This window comes from Ipomoea nil, unplaced genomic scaffold (genome assembly GCF_001879475.1).
Source record: "Ipomoea nil cultivar Tokyo-kokei standard unplaced genomic scaffold, Asagao_1.1 scaffold2516, whole genome shotgun sequence".
In the NCBI taxonomy this organism is placed as follows: Eukaryota; Viridiplantae; Streptophyta; class Magnoliopsida; order Solanales; family Convolvulaceae; genus Ipomoea; species Ipomoea nil.
The window spans coordinates 871,939-897,312 of record NW_017618944.1 but is presented as its reverse complement, the minus strand read 5'-3'; the positions used below and the strand labels follow the sequence as shown (position 1 = coordinate 897,312).

Sequence of the window (25,374 nt, the reverse complement as noted above, 5' to 3'; positions counted from 1 at the left end):
CAACCAGAAAATGAGCATGAAAGATGCAAGACAATCCAAGCAGACACACATATAATATATATATTATTATTTAAAATTTTTGATAGACGATGAACATTATTCACAATACACGAAGTAGTTAAGACTTAAGAGCAACACTTGGGTGGCAGTTGAGTAGGCAGCTAAGCTAATATAACCTAGGAACCACCACCACCACCACAAGTCCGATGATACGGCCCACAATTCATCTTCCCGTACTTTTTGTCGGAAAAGCAGCTATTTTGTACCGCCCCCTTACAAGCCGTCGCGTTATCCAGCACCGACGTGTAACTAAGATAAGGGTGGTTGCCTGATGTGCTCTCAAGTAGTTTCTTGCTGGTTTCGAAATCCATCATCACAAACTCTTCCCAATGACGCTGGTGTATTCGGGAACCCGACCGCTATAAATGGCCACTGTAATTATCATAACACGGGAATACACCATTGGTGTGTTTTATTACACTATTGGTGTATGTTGTCAACACTGTTGGTGTATTCTGGAACCGGCCCGCTATAAATGGCCACTGTAATTACCATAACACCCCCACTTACCAAAACGCGCAAAAATCTTTAGAATTACCACTGGCGTTAGATTAAACTGATTCAACGACATATATACGATCACACCTAATGACATGACCACATATGAGCGCTCTTCTATATATATATATATATATATATATATATATATATATATATATATATATATATATATATATATATTTGGGTAATATGGTTGAAAAATCCCAAAAATAATAATCCTACGAAAAGATTAATATTATATGGGAAAACAGAAAATCTGGGAAGAAAAATGTGGAGTGTTTGGATATAGGTTTAGCACGAGTTCGAACACGAAGTTCTTTTCCTTAAAACCTTATTTGCTACCACCCACAAGTGCTAGGAGCGTTGTAGCCTAGGTTTCCCAGGATAAAACGTGCTACGATTCTTTGTTTAAGCACCTAAACAAAGAACCCGGCAAACAAAGCAAAACAGTGAACACTAGTTGGTAAAGAAGAGAGTAGAAGCAGAGTTTTGAGAAGCTGAAAGCTACTGGAATTCCTTTCGTTTTTGTACTGTGTAGAATGCTACTGCTCTACCTATCTTTATATAGGGATGTTGGAGTGCTAGCATTCAACATGACCATTAAATTGGTATTAAAACCAATTGTGTAATACCCACCCACTAAGTAGGATTAAACTCAGAATTTAAAATTGAAATTAAAACAGTATTAATTCCGTAACATATGAGCTTAATCTGTACAACAGGCTGAACTTTCGGGTTTCAGACCGTTGGGGTGCAGGTGCACACGAGAGCATAAGGACTAGCAACACGAGAGTGCACCTCTCGTGGTCACAGATGCACGAGAGTGGGCACCTCCGGACAACATTCGTGCCCGCAGGTGAGCTCGGGCTTGAATCAAGCCTTTTCGATCTCCTCTAGTTAGATTTTGATTTCCAACAATATATATATATATATATATATATATATATATATATATATATATATATATATATATATAATAGGATATTTTTCTTTCACTTTTTGGTCACTGTTCTATCCAACAGTACGTACACTTGGAAGAAACTAATGTGGCTGAAAATTAAGATAAGGGTTTCGTGGAAGAACGCGACAAATATAAAACCCGAGAAAAGGAAGCCCATAAACTTTACATGAAAAGATAATTTTAACGTCCAAATTTATAAAAAGTGTAATTACACTCTTTAATAATTTAATATTGAGATAATGAAGTTTAAAAATCGATAAATGGTATGCTATTAGCCTATAATAGGTCATTAGGGTTCTGACATCAATTTTATCTATTTTCGGTGACGATTCACACCCGAAAAGCTAAGGCGACTAGATATTACTGAAAATTATGAAATTTCCGACCACCTGAAAGTGATCTTAAATCAAGTCGAAAGCTTTGTTCCGACCACTTTTGGTATCCGGAAAAACTTTTGTTGCTATTTCCGACAACTTTTTGGACTTTTTGGTATCAACTTGATTTAAGATCACTTTCAGGTGGTCGGAAATTCCATAATTTCCAGTAGTGAGAGTTGGTCGCCTTCTCTGACGGTAGACTGTTGCCTTCCATGAAGAAGGCGAACGGTTGCTCAGAGAAGGCGACTACTAGGTGGTCGCCTTCGCTGGAGAAGGCGACCAACTAGTCGCTAGTCGCCTTCTCTAGTAGACGGCGACGGTTTGACCGTCGCTGATTGCCGGATTGTCGTCGAAGCTGGATAAAATTGATGTTGGAACCCTAATGACCAGTAATAGTAAATTATTTATTGGTGTTTAGACTTCATTGTCTCAATATACCATGTTAAAGTATTACATTTTAATTAAAAAGTATTATAGATCTCACGTGAGAATGTCTTACATAATATGGATCAAGTTAAGCCAAGATTTTTATTGTTCGGTTCAACCCGATCCACTCATATTTTACCTAGAGTAGTCTAGTCCAATTTAAAAAAATAACTGGAGAACATATGGCGTACCTACCCACCCATTTGATCAATTGTTATATTGTAGTCCGCATGAAGAGCTCAGTTGGTCACATGAATAAAATTTGGAAAGAATTGTTATATTGTAGACCATGGGAGATGGGGTTTGCATGGAAATAATTGCTGCATTTGAATGGTGCAATTGGCATTGATGGTACGGTGATGTGATGGTGATGGGATGGGGATGAATAGGGGAGGATAGATACTACTAGGAATAAGTGAAATTAATAAATTTGTATAAAATATAACATTATATTTATAATTTATTTAAAGTATAAATTATATGTAAAATAAATATAATTAGTATAAATAAAATTATTTAATATGAATGTGTTTGATAAAATGATAATACTAAAAAAAAGTTAGTTAAAATGATAATTGACGCACAAAAATAATCAAATATAAATATACAACAACAAGAGAATGTATTGGAAGACATGCATGCCCTTAGGATTGAAATTATGCACCAATCAACCACTATCTTTATTGACAAGTAGTGAAGTACACTTGACTATAACTTCACTTTTTCATTTGTATAAGGTCACATGCACCTAGAAGTTCAAAAAGATGACATTGATTCATGGTTTTATCTTATTACAATATACATCATGGCTGATTATTGGTAATATAATGGTTGGCGATAGCTTTAAGATATTGTGATTTGTGAATGATCAAAAGTTGGTGAATGAATTTGTTCATTAGTGTCGGTCGGTAAAAGAAAACAATAAAAACAAGACAAAATTTAATCAATGAATTTGAATTATTAATAGCTATTAGCTAGAAGAGAGAGATCAGACTTTGATTTCGTTTTCATTATTTTTGTTTGTTTCCATTTTCGTGTCGGGCCAAAGATTCCTCGTCGTCTGAAAGTAACAGAACCGGAGTCCGATAAAATTTCCCGTTTAATCACCGTCAACATAAATGAAGATGAAACACAATTCATGTAGACAAACACGTTTAGATAATATATTGTTTGAGCAAATATCAATTTTGGTTTCACGAGCATTAACAAAATGATAGTTTTGATCCATATGTTTAATTCAATCAATTTTTATTCACGATTATTATTTTATTAGTACCAAAATTTATCACGCTGGTTACCCTTCCATTTAAAACATGTGAAAATCTAAAATTTTTAAGGGTATTTTCATCTTTTTAATTTAAAATCTGAAAAGTCCTAAGATGAATCCTAATTCACAGTTCTCCTCATCATCTTACCTTAATTATATTAATCTAAAAATCAATATGTATGTGCAAGCTTAAGCAAAGCCCACCCAAAATCAGCAAGGCACAATTTTGCCAATCCTTAAACAAAAGCAAAATTCCTAGGCTTAAAGAAACTAAACCTAGTCTAACAAGGGAGGGACCTTGCCCAAGTAGCAGCAATTACAACATAGCCAGCAACATAAACAAGCGAAATAAACAAATAACGCCTCAATTTTACCGAAAATTCGGCAGTATAGCGGCTATGTTTAGTAAATGGCTGTTAGCTGATTGAGTTAATTAGATGGTATAATTAGTTGATAACATTAGCTGATTGTAAAAAAATATTTGATAAATTAACTGTTAGCTGTTGTAGAGGGCCAGACAGACTGTCAAATTAAATTATATTTTTTCATAGATGAAAAAGATACGTACACAACAGTATATATAATATCAAGAGCAGCATATCACCGAGTACAAAAGCCATTATTCCGGCAGCTATGCTATTGGCCACCACCACCACCACCACATCCTCGATTATAAACGTTACAGTTAATCTTGGGATTGTTTGGGTCGCCAACGCAACTTCCATATTGTCTTGCGTTACAAAGTGGCCCTCTATCCATCGAGTCGTAAGAAACATGGTTGTTTGATGCACTCTCAAGAAGTCTCCGGCTGGTCTCCGAATCCATCATCACAAACTCTTCGCCGATGACACCGCCGCCGCGGACGGAAGCCACGGACGGCGGCACAGAAAATAAAGATTGAGCAGCTCCGGCGGCGCATTTGTATATGTTTGGGAGGAGTAGCAGCAAGAGGAGATTAGCAGCAATGCAGCTACACTTGAACAGCCTGTACTTAGCCGCCATCTACACTTTTGCCTTTGATCTATGCAGCAACAGTCCGAATATATAATGGGAATTTTAAAAAAAAAAATCACTTTTTTGGTCACTATTCCTTTTTTTCTTTTTTTTTTCTTTTTTTTTTTTTTCCTTTCATTTGATCGTTATATTCTAATTGGTATCAATTCTTATACTATGGACGAGGATTAACATATGTATTCAGTTGTTGTGTCTTGTGTTTTGAATTATATATGTACCTGAAATAAATTAGTAATTATGTGTTATGTTATGAATTTTTATGTTTTGTGTTATGAAATTATGTGCCTGTGAACACAAATTATGTACATGAATCATATTTAAAATATAAGTAAATATACAACATATGTATGTATGTTGTGATTTTTTATGTATGTTATGAAATTTTATACCTTAAAAGTATAAATTCTATATATACCTTGTCGTTTAGATTTAGAGTCTAAAATACTATGTGGACCTTGTTCCATGATATAAAATGCCAATTGGTATAAAAAACTATTAATGTAAGATGAGTTGGGGTTAGCTCACCCTCACGGGATCGCGACGCTTTGTCCCAACCATTGTAGCACGTGTGTCGCCCAGGGCATAAAGGGCATGATGACTTGACGTCATCCTCATATTCCTCCGGCTTATCACCGGCAATCTGTTCAGGGTTCCAAACTCAACGATGTCAACAAATATTCACACGGCAAATTATTTTGTGGATTTAGGTCCATATTACAAGGTGGACCCCAAGTCCAAAGATACACAATTTACATACTAAATATTCACAAATTCACTTTTTAAAAATCCACAAATTGTAATGATCATGTATTATATTCACAAATTTCCCAATCATAGAAATACAATTTATATTCTAAAAGTTTACAATTTCAATATTAAAAATATACAATTTAGGACCAGGGTACACCTTGAAAGGTAAACCCTGGTCTATGGTATAACAAGTGATATTCACACACTAGATTTGTAAATGAAGGTGACTAAAATTAAAACCCACGTTAGTAATAAGGGGCAATACAATCATATCAACTTTTTACTATTTTTAATTGCATGTATATGTATGCTAACGTAATATACCATAATTAATACGGAGTATAATTTTTCTTTAAGAGTATCAAAGACATATAGTTAAATTCATTGTTGCAAAAATCGCGCTTAGACACTAGACGTCCGGCTAGGCGCTCTAGGAGCCCGCCTAGGCGCCCTAGGCGGTCCCCAAGCGCCTAGAGGGCGCTTAACAATTTTTTCAACACTACTTAAATTAAAGTAACATTTTCTGAATTAAAGAATAATTAGTTCGGGTGGAAGCTAGGGACCTAAAGCAACATCCTTGTCTCCTTGTAAATAAAATATAAATACCTATACAATATGTATATAAAATAATTTAAAAAAAAAAAAAAAAAAACACCGTATGAACAAATTAGCAACGGAATGCAAGAAAGATGACTGTGCAAAGACTTTTGTTTGAACGTTTTGTGGTTTAATTATGACGTCTAGAGTTATTATACTTCCTTGAATACTACACCTAAAAGAAAAGAACTCCAAAATTTAATATAGTTGTCTCATTCTTGTAAGTTATAAAATGCGGCTTAGGCACTAGGCGGTCTTAGACCGCGGTGGTTTCGCCTTTAGGCGCCACCTAATCAGCCAACCGATTAAGCGGTCGAGTCGATCGGCGGACATGATTATAGTAGAAATGATAATAGATTCAAGATCAAAGATGAATTCCATAACAATCACAAAGTAGTAAAACAAAGTAACAAAGCAATAAGCAAAGTTATAATGAAATTAAATTTGAATGGACTTTATCTTATTGGAGATGAATTTTCAATCCTTACTTCAAAGATAAAAATGAAACTTGAATCTAACTAATGCTGATCGAGTTACTCATAATAGCTATTAGTTATAAAAAGATATATGGAGCTTTTATATAGCTATTAGGCAAACAAATTAAGATTATATACATGTTATTTGAAATTTTAGATAAATGAAAACGATACACAACAATACAATATACGAAGCACCGAGTAAGAAGCCATTAACCACTACCACTACAATCTCGAGTATAGTTGCCACACTTTATCTTTAGGTTCAGTGGTTTATCAAAGCAGTTTTGATATTTTGTTTCGTGACAAATTGGCCCTTTCTGCAACGAAGCGTAGATAGGGCTGTTTGTTGCCCTCTCATGAAGTCTCTTGTTGGTTTCGGAATCCATCATCACAAACTCTTCCCCGATGACGACGCCACCGCCTGCGGTGGCGCACTCGGCGGCGGTGCGGCAGCCACCCATCATCAGGGCCGGATTTTAGGTTTTTGTGGCCCTGTTATAGTAAATAACTGAGGCCCCCAAAATCTTAATTTATAAAACTAACATATGCGAGTTTCGAACCTTTGACCTTCAAGTTAAAATACAACAAATACACATTTCTACCATCACTTCATAAAACCTTTTAAAATCAATTGTAAACTTTTAATTTTTATTTCTAAACTAGCTAGGTAAATATTAAATATTGGGCCTCTAAAATTTGGGGCCCCTCTTAAATTGGGGGCCCTGTGCGGTAGCCCAGCTTGCACAGTCTCAAATCCGGCCCTGCCCATCATCTCAGCTCCGGCGCCGCATGTGTATATGACGTTTGTGAGGAGGAGCAGCAGCAAGAGGCACTTGAGCAGCCGGTCGTTACCCGCCATATATCTACACTATCCTTAGCTTGTGTGCAACAATACCGCTGGCTAATCTGTATATATATATTGGGATTTTTTTTCCGATCGCCCAGTTTTTTTGTCACTATTCTAATCGTACTGTAGGGTCAAACTAAATGTGGCTGAAATTTAAGATAAGATGTTGCATAAAGAAGACGACAATCATCGTAATTTATTTGGTAAGGTAGAACAGTGATATAAAGTTTAATTTTTAATTTATTTTGTAAGGTTTATTTTCTAGTAATGAATATTTACTTTTTTCTTTGGATGCATTATTTTCTTTCGTTGGGTGCATAATTTTAAAATGTTATCTTTGCACTGTAAGGTGCATATAGTTTAGCCCGAGTGCACACATTTTAAGATTTATGTGTCTAAATAAAGATAACTCCAAGAAGTGCATTCTAAAAAAAAAAAAAAAAAATCCTTCATTCTGGACAATTAATCTAGATTAGATCAACGATTTAAATCTCATCCCATTTTTCACCTGAAAATTCCTTCGTACGCGAATCATCCCCTATATATATGCGAGTGTACAAATTAAATAGATATAAATTTGTGTATGTATGTATATACATACGTGTATACATACTATATATACTACACACACACACAACAGTGACAGTAAGAACGTGATAATGGGATTGTAGCATCACATGAAGAAGAACTACTGAAGAAGACAACCACCTGCCCACCACTTGCCTAAATAAAAGATTCCCCTGTACTGTTACATTACATTACAACCCTTACGCCAAAATGGCTTCATTCCTCCATATTGACCACTCTTGTTCACAAATGATTAATTGAGTGAGTGAAATATAATTTTAGTATTTGAATGGTCACAATTATAAATTTTATCACTACATTTTTTTATCGAGCTTGTCGTATAGATTTTTTTAGTACGTACAATTTATTTTTCCTATATAGTTTGTTGTTATTATACACAAACAGAGGTTACCCAATTAATACACACGCACATTCAAATGTTAAATTTAACTTTAGTGAATTTGGTCATTATAATTATATTCTTTTAAAAAATTTTGGTGCAAAAATTTTAAAGTATTTAAATTTGGTTTCCCACTATTGAGAATAAATAAATAAGTGTGTGTGTGTGAACACTGTACCCTTTGCACATAAAAATTATGGACAAATTATAGCCATAAAAAATAAGTGACCAATGTCCTCATATATATATATATATATATATATATATATATATATATATATATATATATATATATATATATCAATTAATGTGCAAATTAGTTCAAACAAAATTCTAAATTTTTGTTCAAATAGGTAAGTCAACGACAAAATAGGAGTTCCTATATTATTAAATAAGTTTATTTTATTTAGATAATAAATTATTGTTGTTATTATTAAATAATATAAGAAAGTTAATTGTTTTGTTAATGTTCGGTACTTTAATTTAGCGAGACAAACACGTGAAGCAGGCAACAGTACAGTAGAATGGGTTGTTGTGTAGTGCTCAGTTGGGTGACTATTGTGCATCGTAGAATGTTGTCAGCATTGTGTGCTCACACACCACACGCTACACTTATACATTAAACGATTGTGCAACCCTAAAATTGCAATGTGCACATACACGTTCACAATAAAATGCACACATTGCATACACATCATGCACCACCACAAGTAAATGCCCACGCAAATTTACTATTTGTTGAGAAAATCAAAGATGAAAGCTTTGTTATGCGTTGGTCCACATCATACCTTCTCATTAGTATGACATTTTATGTGGTTGCCATCTTTCACTCAAAATGAGTGAATCTCATTTATTGAGAATGAGGCGTGTAGCATGTCTTTTGGACATTAGTGGCCAAGAAGTGAAGACTATATTACTATATATAGCATACTTCCTTTGTTCATTAGATACACACAAAAGCTTCTTCCTTCTTTCTATATAAGAATTAATATATATTATAATATATATAATATATATAATTCGTGTCTGCCGGTTAAGGTATGAGCAATAGTGAGGTTCGCCTATGTGATTGCTAGTGCAAGTTATCCGTAGTTGGTCTGTGTAGCCTGTCGAAAGCTTGTCTGGGTTCTATCAGCACCGTTACCGGACAAATAACGCTTTTAAGGTAGTGTTATTGTAACACAGCACAGCTTTTCTTTCAACCATACACCAATAGTGTCCGTGCTTCTTAAAAGGCTTCCAGATCGCGCGTTGACGTTGCGATTTTCCCCAACAGTTAAAAGCGTTATTTGTGCAACAGTCAACCTTTAGCAATATGACACCTTCTGTCATATCAGATCTATCAAAAATCACCGCGCTTGATGGGAAAAATTACAGTAGGTGGGCTCAAAGAATGCTTATTCTCTTTGAAAAATTAAAGTTGGTTTACGTGCTATATTCAGTTACACCTGAACCTACTCCAACAGTGTTCTTTCCCTCTGGTGCTACAAAAGCTAACCATGAATCTGATTACACTCCAGGTGAAGAATCGAGAGAAAGCAATCCTGAAATAGATTATATTCCAGGTCAAGAACCAGGTGTAACTCTGATGCAGTTTAGAAATGACAATGCGGCAGCCAGAGGATACCTTCTGTCTCAAATGAATGACGATTTGTTCGACATCTATGTCAAACAAGACTCGGCAAAAGTCATTTGGGAATCACTGTCAGAAAAGTACGGTTCCAATGAACCTGAAAATCAAAGTGTCAGAACTGTCTACAACAAAAGGAGTAGAAAAATCAAGAAGTTCAAAGGAAGGTGTTTTACATGCAAAAAGCAAGGACACCGAGCACACCAGTGCTACCATCACAATGGCAAAACTAGCAAAAGTTAATCTGACAGAGCAAGATGAGTATTGAGTCTCTTTAAATAAGTAGTTATTTTTGAGTAACTATATTTGCTCTAGTTCTAAGGGTTTACATGAAGTATGATTGTCTTAGTACCGAATTCTAGTTGAGCTGTCTAGATTTTGATTACTTAGTAGTACTTATTTCTTTAGTATTTTGAATACTAATGACGTTGATTGAAATAATTTGTGCATAGATATTGCTCAAACTTTTTACTAAAATTATTTGTATAAAAATAAGAGCATATATCATAGGCTTCAATTGTAATTTAGTGAGAACATGGAAAAGTCATCATTCTTAAACACTCTGTCTAGGAAGATGGTTTTTAAGTAAACTTCGGTTTCACCACTCGACCTGGGAGTACTTAAGAAGTAGGGCGTTGATCATGCAGGCTAGTTAGAGCGCCACTTGATCTTCACCTGAAATGAGGTTGACTTTCATATGTTGTTATTCAATCAAAGTCTTGCAATAGAAATTGTTGAAGTACTGCAATAGTAATATTGATCTGCATCCTATGAATGCTTTATATGAGTTTTGATTTCCTCAAGGGAATGGAAAATTGTGCAAGTGACAACTCTGAAGTCTCATTGTTGAGAGATATTTTCAAATAAATGTGAGCTCGAACATATTCCTTGTGTATGAGATTAATTTCTTATAAGAATATGATGTGAAATTTGTAATTATATTGTTCAACTTGATGTAGCATGTGGACAACATTATTTCTATGGCTTACTAACAATGAGTATTTGTATATATATATTAATTAAACTCTTGGTTGAGTCATATTGAAATACCTATAATTCCTAGTTAAAGGGTAATTGTGATCAATTGAGATAATCAAGTTTGTTGAAATATATTCAATTGTTGAGCATGTATCAGGCAGAGTGCGATGCTTCTATAATGCTCCACAAAGCAAGTCGGCAAAACTCAGTCTACAAAGGAGCTAATGTTGGGCACCAAAGATCAGTCTGGGTAAGAGATCAAATACATTTGACAAAATTATTTGTAAGTGTTTCATTGTGAGGGTAATAAACTCCTTATATTTTCATCAAAAGTTTCTCTGTGGTATTGAGAATAATGATGAAAGAGGATGTTTCATGTTAAACATGAAAATCTCAAGAGATTATATCTGAGTAAACGAAGTACTCGTCAAAGTACATGTAAGTTTGGTCAAGAGAATCAACTTATTTGAGGGCTAATTATGATGATTAGTCGTTGACTCATTGGAAGGACTTAAAGTCCAAGTGGTAATGAATTCGTGGTGGATCCCACTTCTGTGGTCAAACGAAGCCATGAAAAGAGTTACAAAATAGTACACTAGTTGGTCATTCCGACAGTGTGTGTACTTGTGAGGTTGAGCTACAACTCTTAATGAATTCATAACTCTTTGAGAAAGGGTGGTTTTGTTGAGACAAACCTAATGAATTCACTGCATAATGACATGAGTACAAAGTGGTCTTGGTGACTTATACTCAATTGGGGTGGTCTATGTTGAGGTAGACCTAAAGAGATCCCTAACTTGAGTGGAAAATGGCTAACCGCCTCTTATGAAAGACAATGAGGTTATCCCAAGAAGCCAAGTGGCTAAGAAACATGGTGATAACCGTGCAATTGTGGGGGTGTCCAACACCTTCACCACATTGTGATTCACAAACTGTCATTTGCGCTGCCAATAACAGTACCTATGATAGAAAGAAAAGACTTACAACTGATTTATGTCTTTAACTACTCTATAAGCCTTTAATGGTAGTCTATACTAAAATAGACTTGATAGAGTTAAAAGTCTATACTGAGATAGCCTTGATAAGACATAAAAAATTTGTAACGCGGTAAGACTTGTCAGAGATAAAAGTCTATTTTTGAGACAGACGTAACATTCTTTAATACTAAGGGTGTTCATAAGAAGTCAAAGAGTTTGACTTTTGTAGGACCTGTTTTTTGAGTTGGTGTGTGCATTCGAGTTCAAAATTTATCTAACCGGTGAGTTCAAGATTCACATCACTCCCGAGAAGAAAATTACTCAGTGTCACTACGTGTCAGTTCAAGTTCTCAAACACTGACATTAAGATCAACTCATTTGTATTGCTCAGACATTATCCTTTTCCTTTCCTCTTTGAGTTTGTGGGAGATTGTTAGGAAAATCAAAGATGAAAGCTTTGTTATGCGTTGGTCCACATCATACCTTGTCATTAGTATGACATTTTATGTGGTTGCCATCTTTCACTCAAAATGAGTGAATCTCATTTATTGAGAATGAGGTGTGTAGCATGTCTTTTGGACATTAGTGGCCAAGAAGTGAAGACTATATTACTATATATAGCATACTTCCTTTGTTCATTAGATACACACAAAAGCTTCTTCCTTCTTTCTATATAAGAATTAATATATATTATAATATATATAATATATATATAATTCGTGTCTGCCGGTTAAGGTCTGAGCAATAGTGAGGTTCGCCTATGTGATTGCTAGTGCAAGCTATCCGTAGTTGGTCTGTGTAGCCTGTCGAAAGCGTGTCTGGGTTCTATCTGCACCGTTACCGGGCAAATAACGCTTTTAAGGTAGTGTTATTGTAACACGACACAAATTTTCTTTCAACCATACACCAATAGTGTCCGTGCTTCTTAAAAGGCTTCCAGATCGCGCGTTGACGTTGCGATTTTCCCCAACATAGTGCACAGATGATAAGTTTACAATACACATACATCACATGAACACAAAGTGCACACTAGACCACGACGAGGTACACACATACAACAAAAATTCAACAGCGAAGACCAAGCGTGCAAATGCAAACTTATAAAGAACACAATGCACGTTAGTACATTGCCCGTGAGAACTAAACATAGATCAATCTCGTACCAATTGTCGGGTCATTCTTGTCGAAGGGGCAAATTATGTTGTGCATCCGTATGCACCACGATTGCAAAAACGACGTCGTTTTAATAAAACGCGCGTCTCCCCTTTAAAAAAAAAAAATCAGGTTCGATTCCCAGCAACAACATATGAACTAAAATTCCATAATCGATGAACTATAATTCCATAATCGATGAACTATAATTCCATAATCTAATCTATGAACTAAAAATTCCAGAATGAATGAACTAAAATTCCATAATCTATAAACTAAAATTTCAGAATCGATGAACTACAATTCCATAATCGATGAACTATAATTCCATAATCAATGAACTATAATTCCATAATCTATGAACTAAAATTTCAGAATGAATGAACAATATAATGTTATTGCTGGGAATCGAACCTGAATTTTTTTTAAAGGGGAGACGCGCATTTTTTAATAAAACGACGTCGTTTTGGCATCCATATGCACCATGCATGGTGCATACGGATGCACAGCATAACGATTGTGTCGAAGGAGCCAATTTGCGTTGGTTTTTGTAGTAGTCCACCACCCTTTCATGGTAGAGCACTAGAGCCGCAGCAGACCCACTGCCCTTTCTGCCGCAATTAGCCGGGAGGCCGGACCGAGAACTTTGTTCGACAACTACCTAAACATTGTTCTTCAAAAATTTATTTTTCTTAATTCAGTACTACAAAAAATGAAACTTCTAAAATCATACACAATATCCGTAAATTATATCAGAATTCTTAATGCAATACAATATTACTAATTCACTCATACATGTAAATAAATAATTCAACAAATCTAAAAATATTATGACCATATACGAACCCAAGATAATCAAATGCTCAAATTACTCTCTTTGTCTCATTTTATCTATTTTATTTACTATTTATTAATTAAACCAACTTGTCAACCTCGCTCAAGGGAAAGACGGGGGCACATGGGTGCTCACGGAAACAATGGAAAGTCTGATTTCTCTTCTAGCTCGCGACATGGGAGATGCTAGCATTTGTAGAATTAGATAGTTGAGGCCCAACCTCTCTTTCCTCGCAAATTATGCTGTGCAACCGAATGCACCATGCGTATGGTGCATTCGGTCCAAAACGACGTCGTTTTAGTTAAAAAACGTGCGTCCCACTTAAAGAAGAAATCAAGTTCGATTCCCGGCAATAGCATTTTTATATATCCATAAATTCATAACTATATATCCATAAATTCATAACTATATATCCACAGTGAATGAATGAAGTAAAAATTCACAACTATATATCCATAGTGAATGAATGAAGTAAAAATTCACAACTATATATCCATAGTGAATGAATGAAGTAAAAATCCACAATGAATGAACTAAATATCCACAATGATTGAACTAAATATCCACAATGAATGAACTAAATATCCATAAATTCATAACTATATATCCAGAAATTCATAACTATATATCCATAAATTCATAACTATATATCCACAGTGAATGAATGAAGTAAATATCTACAATGAATGAACTAAATATCCATAAATTCATAACTATATATCCAGAAATTCATAACTATATATCCACAATAATGCTATTGCCGAGAATCGAACCTGATTTTTTTTTTAAGTGGGACGCGCGTTTTTAGTCAAAACGATGTCGTTTTGCATCGTATGCACCATACGCATGGTGAATTCGGTTGCACAACATAACTATTGCTCTTTCCTCGCCAAAAAAAAAAATTTAATTAATTAAACCAAATCTTTCTTTTTGTTTATTTTCTTTAATATTTTTTTTATTTATTTTTAAATTTGATTTTTTTTTTTGTGTTTAATAGTACTTTTAATGTAGTTTCTAAATATATAAATTTTGTATACTAATACTAAACTTAATATTATGAAAAATCGAATTAAAAATAATTTCAGTCAAACCTTATTAGTCAAACCAAACAAACAAAAAGGAGACAAAGGGAGTAGTTCTTAGTTTTCATATGGTTTGATCTTGAATCTCTCTCCCCCACACACATAGAGTCAGACTACCGTGTGAGAACTTGTAGACAAATTCAAATCATTGATCTAGTAAATCTAATGGTTTAAAATAAAGAAAAAATTAAAAAAAAAAAGATAGATTGTTTTCATAAATATTACAAATTTCAAAAGTTTGTAATATTTATGAATATGATCCCGTTCTTTTTTTTTTTTTCTTTATTTGTTTTCCTATCCATCAGATATGGCAAATGGATGGTTTGGATTTGTCTACAGGCTCTAACTTAGGGAGTGGTTCTCATTGTTCTCATAATCAAATGAGAATAGAGTCTTCTTGTAAAAAGTGATGATTGATTTCACTCATCAATCAATGTTTATCAATGATTGAAAATTTTAGTTTAAAAAAAAAAAAAAAACGTCTCAATTTTATAATTATTTAAAAAAAATTTAAAAGCGAGATTCATTTTATAATTATTGCAAACTTAAAAATTTAGTAATAATAATATCTTAACTTTTCTCAATATGAAGAATGTGGATGTGTTCACATTTTTTTAGAGAGAAATGTTCTCAACCAAGTGAACCAACTAAACATTTAAATGTAATATATTATATAATTTTGTGACTTAACTAAATAATAAAATACAATTTGTATTCTATTTATTCTTTATTCCATTCTATGGAATCTTATTCTTATTTCCTTTTCCTCTATATTTCAATACGTGGATCAACGCCACATAAGTGTTTACTTCGTTTGAAGTAAGGGTATTTTGTAGGTAAAATGGGTAATGTTAATATGAAAATGTAATACTAATACTAAAATATATAATACTAATTAAAAATAAAAATTTTGTAATACTTAAGTATAATATTTTTGAATAAAAATTTTGTAATATTTTTACATTTTGATTTTAAAGTAGTATATTTTTTTCTCAAAGTATGATTAATATTACATTTTTCAATATAAATATTACATTTTCATTCGACTTATCTCACAGATAAGGATTTGTAAGACGGTCTCACAAGAGATTCACTCTATTTTGTATAACAAATAATTACAAAAAAAAAAAAAATTAATATTCATTGTATATAGTGTGAAGAGTTTATAATTATATGTTTGTAAATATTGTTTTGAAATGAATGGGTAATTTTATCAATAGAAAACAAAAAGGAATCTTTTAAAGAAATTTTAAATGATTTTTTAATTACACGGAGGGATATTCTTAAATTCTTGGTTTTATGGTATGGGTAGTTGTAGACTTGTAGTAGCTTATTAGCTTATATTCTCTGTCAATGTCTTCATTTTCTCAGGTAAATAATCATTAAAGTGTCTTTCAGATGATGAATTCTGAAAAGATCATCTCTCTTATTTTATTCATTCATTTTCATTTTCTTTAAATTGCGCAGAGAATTATCTTCTGTTAAATGGGGAAGAAACAACATTTGGATTGGACGACACGATCGATCATGTCCACAGGCAGCGAGCGAGTCTCACTCTTGAACAAAGAGGTTTTTTTTTTTTTTTTTTTTTTTTTTTTTTCTTTAATTATTTTTTTTATTCATTGCTGTTCATATGTCAACCTAGTTGTCTGAGTTCCTTTCATTTTGGTTCTTGCGCTCTATATTTTGATTATATGTGCAAATCATGTAATAGGATGTGTTTATCTTCTGCTAAGCGGAAAGATTATTTGTGACCTATTGGGTATGGCTTGAAATTTATGGTTTGATTTTACATTGAGTGAAAGCCTGATGGAGTTGCAGACTTGCAGTTTATAGTTTCAAATTTTATGATGCCTTTCTCTGTTAAGAAATAAACCTAGAGATAGCAAGGCAGGGGTTAGTAAAATTCTCAAATTTATGTTTTAGATGCTACAGAAATGTGATATATACTCAGTATTCACTCTAACCCTTTTGTTTTTCTTTGATCGATAGTGGCTTCCCTTCTCATATTACTTCCGTTATAGTTCAGCGAGTCTTCGATTCCTGAGAAATTGTAAGGTGTTCCTGTTCTTCATTTTGGAATAAGTTGTAGTGACTAGTGAGTGTGATTTGCATTTCTAGGCTAAGAAGAAGACAAGTGAGGATGGTTCCTCGAATGGTCCCGTGACAGACTTAGAGGATGGAAATGCAGTAGAGGTAATTGCTTTCTGTTTTATTTGTACTGCACTGTTATTGTGACTGTCACAATAGCTCATATAAGAAAAGAGTGCTCACTTTCTTTGCTTTTTGTGCAGGCTGCGAATGTTCGGTTTTCCAGAATATTCCTTCTAGTAAGTGGAAACCTAGGCCCGTTTACTAACGGAAACTGTTTTTTGTTTTCTAGTTTTTCAGTTTTTATTCTCTGTTTTCTGTTTAGAAAACTTGTTTACTAACACTTATTTTTTCAATTTTTTTTTTTTTTAGATTAACGTTATAAAATTAACAAAACTTTCATTTTGAGTGATTTTTAGACCTTATATTTAAAATATATTTGGTTTAAATAGAATAAATATAATTTTTACTTTTTAAGTCCAATATATGTAAGATTTTTACATTTGATATCTGAACCAAATTTATATCTGTATATAACATAACTAAAAATATATCCGAACCAATAACCTATTAAGCAATGCAAGTAGAAAAGATAGAAGATGGTGATAAGTAAAAGAAGATGATAATGAATGTAATCATAGTAATGAATAAATATATAAGTAGATAACGGTGAGAATGTGGTTATAGTGATATATAGCCAAATAGATGATAGATGATTCTGTTTTCTATTTAGAAAGCAGTTTTTAATAGTTATCCAACTGGAAAATTGTTCCCTGTTTTGAAAATGGAAAGCTGTGCTAGTAAACCTGTTTTATGTTTTTTGTTCTCCAATTCTTGGAAAAAAATTTCCAGTTAGTAAACGGGCCCTTGTTTATCAAATTCTGGAGTCTAGCTTTGTAGCTAAGTTTCTTTAAGTCATTTGCACTTTCTTTGTTTTCAATTTTGCAATAAACAGGCAAAGGAAGATGCGGGGAAGATAATTATTGCTACTGTTGCTCTGCTGATAGCATCAACCTCAAATCTTCTCATAGTAAGGCATTTCCCCTTGTTAATCTTAAGTTCGTTCAGTCCCCACTAAAGTGTGCCGTGTTATCAATGAACGCAAAAACAAGAAAAAAAAAAAAAAATTGAAACTTCTCTGCTAACTACATACCCAGTTTGCTCTCTACCTTAAAAGTGTCAAATTTCCCTTGCAGCCAAAATATGGTGGCACAATAATTGACATTGTATCAAGAGACACGAGGACTCCTGAGCAGCAAGCTGAAGCATTAGATGAAGTCAAAAACACTGTGCTGGCTATTGTCTTAATAGTTGTTATAGGGTATGAACATCTTCACTTCTCCCATTTAACATTTATGGGCATATAAGCAGATATAGTCGCCATCTATTAACTAACATTTAAATGTCATTTTCTGAGATAAGCAGATAAGCTTCCTTTTTCATACTCACAATACATAGTTAATACCATTCTCGTTTTACTCTGACAAGATTAATTTGTGTTGTATGATCATTGCTGCTTTTTTATAGTTTCTTATCCATTGGAATTTCCTTTCAGCTCGGTTTGCACTGCACTTCGGTCTTGGTTATTTTCTTCAGCCAGTGAAAGGGTTGTTGCTCGACTAAGGAAGAATTTGTTCAGTCACCTTATACAGCAAGTATGTTCCTTTGATTTTCTGATCAAGGCAACTTGAATATGATATACTAATGTCAAAAGACTATGGCAACCTCCTAAAAGAATTGTTTTTTATTAACGGTCCTTTTATACAGACTCTTCTTGAAGACCATGAAGGAAACTCCCTAAAAGGAGGATTTCATATTATAATTCTAATTGTTCACTGTAAGTTAATAGTTCAGCACAAAGTCTATTCTTACAATTAACTCTTCTGTAGGAAATAGCATTCTATGATGTTACTCGGACCGGTGAACTTCTGAGCAGACTATCAGAAGACACCCAAATCATAAAAAGCGCTGCAACCACTAATCTATCAGAGGCTCTACGGAATGTGACAACATCAATGATTGGAATTGGTTTCATGTTTTCATCATCATGGAAGCTGACATGTGAGTACTTCAGACGTTGTTCTGCAATAGTCAATTCATCAAGATAAGCCTATCCCCTTATTGGTGTGAATTGAAGCATGTGCTCCATCTCAACTAAAAGCCTAAGCTGATAGTTGGATTGCACATCTATGTTTATATATATTATCAACACGCCCCCAAACGTGTCCGGGCCGATTACTTTTGATGGGCTCCAAGCAACACGTGGACCATAGTCTCTTGATACCAAATTGAAGCATGTGCTCCATCTCAACTAAAAGCCTAAGCTGATAGTTGGATTGCACATTTATGTTTATATATATTATATGCTCAACTGGCCCTTTGCGATCATGTAGTGCTAGCCCTGGTAGTTGTTCCTGTCATTGCCATTGGAGTGCGTAAATTTGGGCGCTATTTACGTGATCTTTCACATGCTACTCAAGCAGCAGCAGCTGTAGCTGCCTCAATTGCAGAGGTAGGTATTTGTTTTGTGCACTTCAATCCCCTGTTATGCTGACAGCAAGTAGAGCATGCTTCGATTAATATGTAGGAGTCTTTTGGGGCCATCAGAACTGTGAGATCTTTTGCCAAAGAACAATATGCAGTCTCAGGATACTCAGAAAAGGTCGATGAGACACTGAAGTTAGGGCTTCGCCAAGCAGTGAGTTCACCCCCCACTTCCCTCTCTTTAAACACTCACAGCAATTTGGATAAGAAATGAAATTAATGATTCAAAGGATTAATTGCCTTGCTGTCATTTTATCTCAGAAAGTAGTTGGCCTATTTTTTGGAGGACTAAACGCTGCAACAACTTTATCAGTTATGATAGTGGTATTATATGGAGCTTACTTGACAATAACAGGCTCCATGACTGCAGGATCTCTTACTTCCTTCATTCTCTATAGCCTCACAGGTAATCTGTTTTTCTCAGATGTTTATATACCTTCAAACACGATAGATATACGTCTCACTAATCAAAAGTGGAAATTCGGCATTGCCAAAATATTGTGGTAAACTAACTTTATAACATGCCTTCATGACTCAAACCGTCAAATAGTTAATTTTTTCCCCAAACGATCAATGGTTTTAAGCCTGAAATGGTGTTTTGAGGTTATGGATAAAGTAACACCCGTAATGTCTATATTCCCCTGCAGTTGGGTCTTCTATATCTTCATTATCAGGACTATATACAACAGTAATGAAAGCTGCAGGAGCAAGTAGAAGAGTTTTCCAACTTCTTGATCGTGTATCAACCATGCCTAAATCTGGAGACAAATGCCCCGTAAAGTTAGTTTCTTTTCTTTCCCTCAAACACAACCCCCAGAGTCCATTAAGATATGGAACAAGTTATATACACCAGTGTCTGCCTTTGATGAGTGAAAGCTGTAATGCTTCTCTGATACTCTAAATATGGTTCCAGTGATCCAGATGGAGATGTAGAATTAGAAGATGTCTGGTTTGCATATCCATCTCGCCCAAATCATATGGTACTCAAGGTACGTATACTTCTTTAATTATTTTATTTATCACACTAATTTTTATTATTTTTTTTAAAAAGCAAATCTTTGTGGTAAATTAACAAATCATGAATTTTGTGCTTAATACTTGTGTGATCCTGTGTCCTTGAATTAACAGGGAATATCTCTAAAATTGCGACCGGGGTCAAAAGTTGCATTGGTTGGTCCAAGTGGAGGCGGAAAAGTATAACTTTTTAATTATCATATTTCTGTACTCGTTAATTGCCTGCTGTCCAAATTTCAATCTTATCAGATGATTAGATCCTTGAACAACCTCGTAGTTTGTTTGCAGACAACCATTGCCAACTTGATTGAGAGGTTCTATGACCCGTTAAAGGGACAAATATTGCTTAATGGCGTTCCTTTGATGGAAATATCACATGAATATTTACACAGCAAGGTGATCCAAACTTGTTAAAATTTTAATTTGTTAGATATTAATGTGCATATATAGCTTCTTCTAAATGATTAAATTATTTGTGTAGATTAGTATAGTAAGCCAGGAGCCTGTTCTTTTCAACTGTTCCATTCAAGAGAACATTGCATATGGTTTTGAAGGCAGCACCAGCAGTGATGTCGTAGAAAATGCAGCAGTAAGCTTCAGATTCCTTTTTAACATTTCTTGATCTGATTTCTTGTTTCTTCATATGACAACCGCTAATGCATTAAAGTGCTGCAGAAAATGGCGAACGCTCATGATTTCATTGAATCGTTTCCTGATAAATATCAAACTGTTGTTGGAGAACGCGGACTCAGGCTATCAGGAGGCCAGAAGCAACGAATAGCAATCGCTAGGGCTCTTTTGATGAATCCTAGAGTCCTGCTATTGGATGAAGCTACTAGCGCTCTAGACGCCGAGAGTGAATACCTAGTACAAGTGAGAATCATACTTCCGTATTCCTTGTGTGGCTTGGCTTTTACTTGTGCTCACCATTATAAGAGGGAATATATATGAATTTATAAGGTCATGGGTTAGACTAGCTAATTGATTGGATTCAGTCTTTTAGTGTGGTTTAACCCATATCCATTATAGCCGAATTAAGTGATCTTGGCCCAATCTTATATTATAACATGGTATCAGAGCCTGTTAAGTCCACTTCTTGGTTGTCTACCACATGGCCGTTAGACTAACCATGAATGGTGTTAGCGTCTTGAAGATTTGACTAACTGGCGAGTATGTTGTGTAGGACGCCATGGATTCTCTGATGAGAGGCAGGACAGTTCTTGTAATCGCCCACCGGCTATCAACCGTAAAAACTGCAGACACAGTTGCAGTGGTGTCTGATGGACAGATAGTAGAGAGTGGGACGCACAATGAACTTCTTGCCAAGGATGGCATTTACACTGCACTGGTCAGGAGGCAATTGCAGGCACCAAGAAATGAACTCTAAGATCAGTCACTTGAGTGGTTTGTTATTTGCTTTATCTATTCTAAAACTTTCATTTTGCTTGTGAGAATTGAAGGCTAACCAGATAAAATGTTGTTAGACAGAGCTTATGACTTATAGATTATGATTATGGATGGAGTTAACAATAAATTTAACTATTTTTGTATGATTATGGATTTTTTTATTTAATAAATTTAACTATTTTTCTTCTTCTTTTTGGTGACTTAATCTAAACTTATTTGTAGTATCTGTTCAACAACATAATATGATAACATCTTTGATTGGGATGAGACTCGAACCTGTGACCTTTCGTTTGGAAGTATTACAGTGAACTATTTTTCTTACAAGACAGAAATATATAATACCATAGAAATTTTGGAAATGAACATATTCTATATTTTATTTTTAGAATAGGGTTAATACCACCTGGGGCCTTTGATTATTGCGATTTACTTGTAAAGGTCATATGTTTAATTTTTTGTTTGATTTAGTACTGACTACTAATTAAAACCTTAAATTACTCTTCTGTTACATTTTACATTATGTCTTCTTCAAAACCAACGGTAAAATTGTTCTTTTATTTTGTTAGTGCTTATATATACCTTCCAACACTAAAATGGAAAACCCCTGACCAGCTTAGTAAATCGTGATAAGAGGATTTTGAATCAATTTTTTAGGAAGGAAGAGTGAGGTGGAAGAGAGAGTGGGAGAGAGATGAAATGGGTTACTCCGATAAACACTCCAAATTTTGCAGAATATGCGTGAGGCGCAACTCTCACATGCGCCAGCCTAGGCGTATAAATCAATCTAGCGCAACTCTCACATGCACCAGCCTAGGCGTATAAATCAATCTAATTTTTTTTTCAACTTTTAATTTTATTTTTTTTCTCTCTCTCTCATTTTCTCTTTTCTAATGACACATACAAAAGCTCTTTAAATACCAAACTAAAATCCCCTTCTATTGTGGGCGTCCTTTAACTCTTTGGAATATTAGTAGGTATTAGGTAGGATGGGACCCGCCGAAATAATAAAAGACTTTGATACTCATTATTACGTATTATTGTATTTGTTTGGTAGCTAGCTACCATTTTCCGGTCAAAGATTCATCCTCTGGAAGTAACGATGCCGGAGGTCCGGTACAGTTTCCCGTTTAAACGTCAGCTAGCCAGAAACCATACAACAAGGAGATGCAAAGACAACTGAAATAGACATACACGTTATGATTATATGTTATTCTAAATTTCTGATACATGAAAATGATTCAGTACAATATAAGAAATTAAACACAGAGCAAAGAAGCCATAGATATTTCACACAACAGCAGTTTGACATAGTCACTACTCGAGAATGTTTATTGAGTAAACTCCGACTTATAATTCTAGTCGATAAAGAATCTAGATGGTTCATAATTGATCGACATACTCAAATCAAGAGGTTGGGATTTGAACTCTTGATCTGACTGTAGCCATCTTGACTGGTTATTATTTTTTTAACCACTACCGCCGCCACAAGTCCGATGATACACGGCGCACTTCTTCTTCCCGTACTTCTGCTCGCCCAAGCAGCTATTGTGCACTGCTCCCTTACAAACTGGCTTTGGACCGAGCGCACTGTAAATAAGAGAATGGTGGTTGCCTGTTGCGCTCTCAAGAAGTCTGTTGTTGGTCTCGGAGTCCATCATCATAGGCTCTTCGCCGGTGACGCCACCGGCTGCAGCGGCGCACTCGGCAGCGCTGCGGCAGCTACCCATCATCACACTACTAATGGAAGCTGCGGCAGCTCCGGCGGCGGCGCGTGTGTATATGGTTGGGAGGAGTAGCAGCAAGAGGAGATTAGCAACAATGCTACAGTTGAGCAGGCTGTAGTAGTTACCCGCCGCCATGAACGCTTTTTTGCTTCTAGCTTATCTGTGCAATAACAACAATACCCCAGTGTGGTTTGTATATATATATTGGGAATTTTTTATTTTTTTATTACTAAAACTCATTATTGGTAGAGGCATGATTAGTCATGCACCGTGGTCTTTTAAAAAAAAAAAAATGAAAATAAACAGTGTTTGTTTTTCGCCGTTTCGCACCCTTTTGCAAAAAGTAATTCTGTTCTTCAGTGTCATTTTGTATACACTGCAGTGTCAGTTCAACACAACTACAGTTTCATTTCGATATAACGATAGTTTCATTCGATATTTATAGATTCAAATATGTGAAAATGTTATTTAATTTTATTTTATATACACTATAGTTTCATTAAAACACAACTACATGATCATTTTGATATAATTACAGCTTCATTGTACAATATACACTCAAATATGTGAAATGTTATTCAGTTTCATTTTATATACACTGCAGTTTCATTCCACTATAACTACAGTATCATTTTGATATAACTGCAGTGTCGGTTTAGATATACTGTAGTGTCAGTTGGTGTTTAATACACCAAACAAGCGGACTCCGTTAACTATAACAACGGGCCGTTTCTTTACTTAGAGAAACGGCGCCGTTTTGTGCACCGCGGACTATGATATAAGAACTGATTGGTAGATATATGGGCTACTTCAACTACCAAAACCAAAATGTAAACCCCCACCCCCCACACCAAAAAAAGAAAGAAGAAACGGTTAAAATATACCATTAAACATTATACAAAAAAATAATTAGACTTAGGATGAACTTTAAAAGTTTGTAAGTAAACAATCTAACTGATCATTTGATTACATTTGGACCCAATAACCAGTTATCTACATGAAATAGTCGGCCATTAGAGTTCCGACGAAGAAACTGGAGAATGATCACTGATCGCCATTGTCAAAAAACTATCACCGAAAAAGGCGACCAACGGTTGCTTTCTTCTTCAAGAAAGCAACTAGCCGGTTGACTTCTTGACTAAAGAAGGCGACCAGTTGATCACCTTTTTCAGTGAATGTTGACAACCTTGTTATCAATGACAACGTTCAACGAAGGCTAGATGCGGCCAATAGCAGCCAGCAACGGTCAACGACAATTATCATGCTATGTCATCATAATTTTATCGATCACCTATTGGTTACTGGTAAACAAGACTTATTTGATCACGTTTAATAAGTTGGAGTGTTTAGTTACAACTTTTTAAAATTTAGACGCCTAATTATTTTTTCGTATAAAATTCAGGACCTATTTGACCATTATTATTATTATTATTATTATTATTATTATTATTATCTATATTTTAATTTATCCATTATTTTCTAAAAAATATAATTATAAATTCTTTAATATTGGTAGATATAAGTTACTCCAACTGCCACAAACAAGAATTTATGAATGTCCTTCCATGTAATTGATAATTGGGTCCGTTCCACAGTTACTTCAACTATCTAAAAATGAAGAATTTATGAATAGGATTGCCCTTCCATGTAATTGAAGAATGGGTCTAGTCTGCACACACAACTTAAGCTACTAT

At 34.5% G+C, this 25,374-nt stretch overlaps 2 protein-coding genes across 3 annotated transcripts; one reads left to right on the top strand and one right to left on the bottom strand.

Moving 5' to 3' along the window:
* Window positions 1-99: 99 nt before the first annotated feature.
* Window positions 100-23,912, bottom strand: LOC109153653. 2 transcript variants are annotated; one of them, XM_019301519.1, is made up of 3 exons: window positions 23,710-23,912; window positions 6,805-6,898; window positions 100-357 (listed from the first exon to the last, which is right to left on the bottom strand). In XM_019301519.1, the coding sequence occupies exons 1-3, from the start codon at window positions 23,813-23,815 to the stop codon at window positions 177-179; spliced, it is 381 nt and encodes a 126-aa protein (XP_019157064.1). In that variant the 5' UTR covers window positions 23,816-23,912; the 3' UTR covers window positions 100-176. The 2 variants fall into 2 exon arrangements, with proteins under 2 accessions (XP_019157064.1, XP_019157065.1); XM_019301520.1 differs by lacking the exon at window positions 100-357 and having other exon boundaries at window positions 6,604-6,898.
* Window positions 16,196-22,099, top strand: LOC109153650 (ABC transporter B family member 25-like). The gene is made up of 18 exons (XM_019301514.1): window positions 16,196-16,271; window positions 16,368-16,469; window positions 17,022-17,096; window positions 17,195-17,230; window positions 17,947-18,021; window positions 18,188-18,312; window positions 18,547-18,646; window positions 18,881-19,052; window positions 19,385-19,503; window positions 19,579-19,689; window positions 19,797-19,941; window positions 20,183-20,315; window positions 20,449-20,524; window positions 20,664-20,729; window positions 20,838-20,945; window positions 21,031-21,138; window positions 21,225-21,422; window positions 21,733-22,099. Exons 2-18 carry the CDS (start codon window positions 16,386-16,388, stop codon window positions 21,934-21,936), a joined length of 1,935 nt encoding a protein of 644 aa, XP_019157059.1. The 5' UTR covers window positions 16,196-16,271; window positions 16,368-16,385; the 3' UTR covers window positions 21,937-22,099.
* Window positions 23,913-25,374: the final 1,462 nt, after the last annotated feature.